The sequence below is a fragment of the Otolemur garnettii genome, unplaced genomic scaffold (genome assembly GCF_000181295.1).
Source record: "Otolemur garnettii isolate 467f Iridium unplaced genomic scaffold, OtoGar3 scaffold00021, whole genome shotgun sequence".
Taxonomy (NCBI): domain Eukaryota; kingdom Metazoa; phylum Chordata; class Mammalia; order Primates; family Galagidae; genus Otolemur; species Otolemur garnettii.
This window is the reverse complement of record NW_003852416.1, coordinates 18,759,774-18,764,669: the sequence shown is the minus strand read 5'-3', so window position 1 is coordinate 18,764,669 and position 4,896 is coordinate 18,759,774. Positions and strand designations below refer to the sequence as shown.

Here is a 4,896-nt window from a genome sequence, read left to right as displayed (position 1 = left end):
CAGAGTCTCAGGCTGTTGCCCGGAGTAGACAGTTCACAGTTCACAGCAACCTCAGACTCATGGGCATAAGTGATTCTCTTGCCTCAGCCTCCCAAGGAGCTGGAACTATAGGTATCTGCCACAACACCAGGCTATTTTTTTTTTTTTTTGGTAGAGATAGAGTCTCACTGTTCATAGCAACCTCCAAATCCTGGGCTTAGGCTATTCTCCTGCCTCAGCCTCCCAAGTAGCTGGGACTACAGGCGCCTGCAGCAACACTTGGCTATTTTTTTGTTGCAGTTTGGCCAGGGCTGGGCCTGAACCTGCCACCCTCAGCATATGGGGCTGAGGCAGCACCCTACCCACTGAGCCCCAGGAGCTGCCCCAGGCATTTTTTGTTGTTGTTGTTGCAACTGGCATTGTTGTTTTAGTAGGCCCAGGCCAGGTTTGAACTTGCCAGCCCCAGTGCATGTGGCTAGCACCATTACCACTGAGCTATGGGTGCTGCCCAATTTTTTTTTTTTTTCTGAGACAGAGTCTCACTTTGTTGCCCTCGGTAGAATGCTGTAGTGTCGCAGCTTATAGCAACCTCAAACTCTTTGGCTTAAGTGGTTCTCCGAGCAGCTGGAACTACAGGTGCCTGCCACCAACACCCAGCTATTTTTTTTATTTTTATTTTTTTGGTTGCAGTTGTCAATAATTTAGCAGGCCTGGGCAGGGCTCGAATCTGCTAGCCCCAACGTATATGGCCAGCACCCTACTCACTGAGCTAGGGCACTGCCTGCTTCCTATTCTTATATAGGTACTTTCTCTCTCCAAAAAAATTGCTTCATCTATGGCTTGTGGACTCTTTTTGAGAGGCTCTTTCATCACTTCATTTAACTTTGAAAGATGTTGGAGGAGGCTGAGAACATGTGTTTGCTAATTGTCCTTTTACAGATTGCCTCATGCGCCAGAAAGGATTTTTATTATTGGTCTGTAGTTGCTACTGCTGGAGAAAGATTTCAGTCTGACCTTCCTAAGCTGCTGGAGGATGAATACTGCATGTGGCTGACAATGCAAATATGTGTCTTCCTTTTGTATTTAAAACAAAGTCTTTAGACTAACCAGAGTTTACTGTGATAGGAAAGTCATCCCTTCTCTCATTATGTAAAACTCAAGACACTGAGTTCTTTTTTTTTTTTTTTTTTTGCAGTTTTTTGCCAGGGCTGGGTTTGAACCCGCCACCTCTGGCATATGGGGCCAGCACCATACTCCTGCCCAGCTATTTTTTGTTGCAGTTTGGCCAGGGCTGGGTTTGAACCTGTCACTTGCACCACACACGAATAGTCCAATAGGAAAAAAAAAGTAGCATCACAAAGCCCCTCTCAGACAGCATCAGCATCAAAGAACAGGACTCAGGGTCAGGCGTGGTGGCTCACGTCTGTAATCCTAGAATCTGGGAGGCTGAGGCAGGTGGATTGCCTGAGCAATCCACTAGTCTCAGGTTCAAGACCAGCCTGAGCAAGAGTAAGACCCCATCTCTAAAAATGGCCGAGTGTTGTGGTGGACACCTATAGTCCCAGCTACTTGGGAGGCTGAAGCAAGAGAATCACTTGAGCCCAGGAGTTGGAGGTTGCTGTGAGCTATGAAGCTATAGCACTTTACTGAGGGTGACAAAGTGAGACTCTGTCTCAAAAAAGAACAACAATAAAAAAAAAAAAAAGAAAGAAAAGAACAGGACTTAGGCGGTGCCTGTGGCTCAGTGAGTAGGGCGCCGGCCCCATATACCGAGGGTGGCGGGTTCAGACCGGGCCGGCCAAACTGCAACAACAACAAAAAAAAGAACAGGACTCAAGACTGCTTCATAGGTAGGCAGGAAACAGAAAATGAAAGCCATTTATAAAAGCGGTTTATTTTATTTTTATTTATTTATTTTTTTGAGACAAAGTCTCACTCTGTGCCCTGGGTAGAGTGCTGTGGTGTCATAGCTCACAGCAACCTCAAACTTTTGGGTTCAAGTGATTCCCTTGCCTCAGTCTCCTAAGTAACTGTAACTATAGGCACCCACCACAATGCTCTGTTAGTTTTTCTATTTTTAGTAGAGATGGGGTCTCCCTTTTGATCAAGACTGAGCTTACAGGTATTGAACTCCTCAGCTCAAGCAATCCACCTGCCTTGGCCTCCTAGAGTGCTAGGATTACAGGCGTGAGTCACTGCACCTGGCCTATAAAAGTAGTTTTAAATGTGAGGATAGATTCTCACAGCTGGCCTCATGAAAGAGAACAAATATATCAAAGGGAACAACTGACAGACTAATAGAGTCCTAACCATCTGGTTGAGCAAAGAGCCAATGGTGGGAATACTGAGAAGCTTATCTGTTAGGAAAAAAGCTTGCTTACTGCCTCACTGGGAAAATTGAATAGTTTTTGGGAACACTGAGACACATGGTCATACCATAGCTGGCTGACTGGCTGTGCCAGCAAGAAGCTTAAAGAAGGGCTGCAATGATGCATCGGCAAAAAAGGCAAAGCAGAGCATACATGGTCTTCTTATTAGCTTGGAGTCTATGCTCTGGCTCCAATTTGGGAGTAAGGTAGAAAGGAATGGGAGTCATATGACTAGGATGTCTTATTTTGTGCTTTTTATAAGCAGGACTTAAGAGTCCAGTTCTGAAACATCAAGTTCAATACTGTGTCATGCTAACACCCCATCTGTACTTTTATATAATGCAGAGTGGAGTGCAGGCACTTTGGGAGAAGGAGAAATCAGGCCAAATTCAAGGAAAACAAACACACAAGGCTGTCTGCATTTCCAGTTTAGTCCATACCACAGAAAAACCTCCTCAGAAATAACTGCTCCAGGCAAAGGGAACTCAATTACTAAGGTAAATTTGTCCCAATGAGGACTCAAGTTTTAATGAGCCAAACAGCTTTTCAAATTAAGCTGAACTCAGGGTTTTTCTAATTGGCAGTTTAACATATTCCTAAGTTCTCATTTCTTCTTTTCAAAGATCAAAATGACTCTGACAAAAATTTTTAAAAATAAATGCCTTATCACTCACTGAAAAACAATAATTTACCAGAATTTTACCTATGTATCTTCTATATATTAAATCCCTTCAGATGGCATTAGTGCAGAAGGCATCACTCTATGAAAAGTTACTATCAAGCAATCCCAAACTAATTCCTCTCATCAGCCTGGCCCTTGTCACCCCTCTTAACAACTCACTTATAGAATCCCTCAGCCATCAAAGAGAAAGCAACTGGGGGTGGTGCCTGTGGCCCAAGGAGTAGGGCACAGGCTCCATATACTGGAGGTGGAGGGTTCAAACCCGGCCCTGGCCAAAAACTGCAAAAAGAAAAAAAGAAAAAGAAAAAGCAACCGCTTGGTACTAGCCACCATCTACATCACTCTGGGGAGAGTAGTGGCTTACCTGCTCCTCAGACAGCTGGGATATGTGATTCACAGCAGCGTAGGACTCAATTTTGGGGTTAAAGTGGTTGATGATGGCTCTGAAACAAAGAATTAACATTAGTATAGTACCAGATGGTGGAAGAGGTTAAATCTGTTATAAGAATTTACTATTCTTCTGGTTTAGAGTACTAGGGAATGATTATAATAAAGTAACTATTCTCTTGACTATCCTTCTGGTTTAGAGTACTAGGGAGTGATTATAATAGGGTAACTATTCTCTCATTGAACATGAAGAAGCCACACATAGGGGTAAATTGATAACTCTGAAATGAGAAAAGTTTAATGATTTATCAGACAGAGAAAAGAATCAAATATCTCTGTCCCGCAAATGAACTAAGGAAAAACGCACAACCAATTAAACAAAATCAAGAGTCCACCAGACAAGAAACAGAACCCAGGGAGCTGTCCACTAGGGGGCCCTGGTGCTTCCATCAGAAAGAAAAAAAGTCTTCTCTGACTTGGGAGAACAGGGTACTCAGAAAAGCTGCACCAACAGGTAGGCTAAACAAAGTCTCTGAAGAGAATGAGCTACATTAAAGCCCAGAACCCATCTTCATACTTGTTAGTAAATAGTTTCAAACCAAAATTTTATTTCTAGCTGTTCAAACCAAAATCTGAGTATCAATTTCTAACAGTTTCTCTCCATCACTTGCTCATATTCAAGATCACCAAGTCTTATCAAATCTATCTCTTGAAAATCTCCAAAATAACCTGGGTACAAGGGCATGTGCCTGTAGTTCCATCTAGTTGGAAGGCTGAGGTGGGAGGGTCATTTGAGCCTAGGAATACAAAGCTGCAATGTACTGTGCCTATAAATAGCCACTGCACTCCAGCCTGAGCAACACTGAAAGATTCCCAGCTTTGGCTTGGAGCCTGTAGCTCAGTGGCTAGGGCGCCAGCCACATACATGGGGACTGTTGGGTTCAAACCCAGCCTGGGCCAACCAAACAACAATAACAACTACAACAACAACAACAACAAAATAGCCAGGCCTTGTGGCGGGCACCTGTAGACCCAACTACTTGGGAGGTGAAGGCAAGAGAATAGCTTCAGCCCAAGTTTGAGGTTGCTGTGAGCTGTGATACCAAGGCATTCTATGGAGGGTGACATAGTGAGACTCGGTCTTGGAAAAAAAAAAAAAAGATTCCTAGCTCTTTAAAAAAATCTCTGGAATCTAAAATAAGTTTCCCTAAAATTAATGCTCTGTATAGGTCCTTGTAGTTTCTTATCTGGTGTAGCAGAAAGAGCACAGGTTTTAGACTAGAATTTCATATGAGTCCATAATGATACAAATATATTATTAAATGAGAAGAAGAGATATCTCTCTTTTTTTTTTTGAGACAGAGCCTCAAGCTGTCCTCCTGGGTAGAGTGCTGTGGCATTACAGCTCACAGCAACCTCCAACTCCTGGGCCCAAGTGAGTCTCCTGCCTCCGCCTCCCAAGTAGCTGGGACCACAGGC

General features: G+C 43.5%; 1 protein-coding gene across 1 annotated transcript in view; it reads right to left on the bottom strand.

Annotated features, from left to right (window-relative positions):
- The window catches only part of CUNH10orf76 (chromosome unknown C10orf76 homolog), a 232,993-nt gene that overhangs the window by 42,948 nt on the left and 185,149 nt on the right, over window positions 1-4,896 (bottom strand). The window contains exon 23 of the mRNA XM_023511776.1: window positions 3,395-3,473. Within this exon, the coding sequence (XP_023367544.1) occupies window positions 3,395-3,473 (79 nt within the window). The remainder of the gene's footprint in view (window positions 1-3,394; window positions 3,474-4,896) is intronic.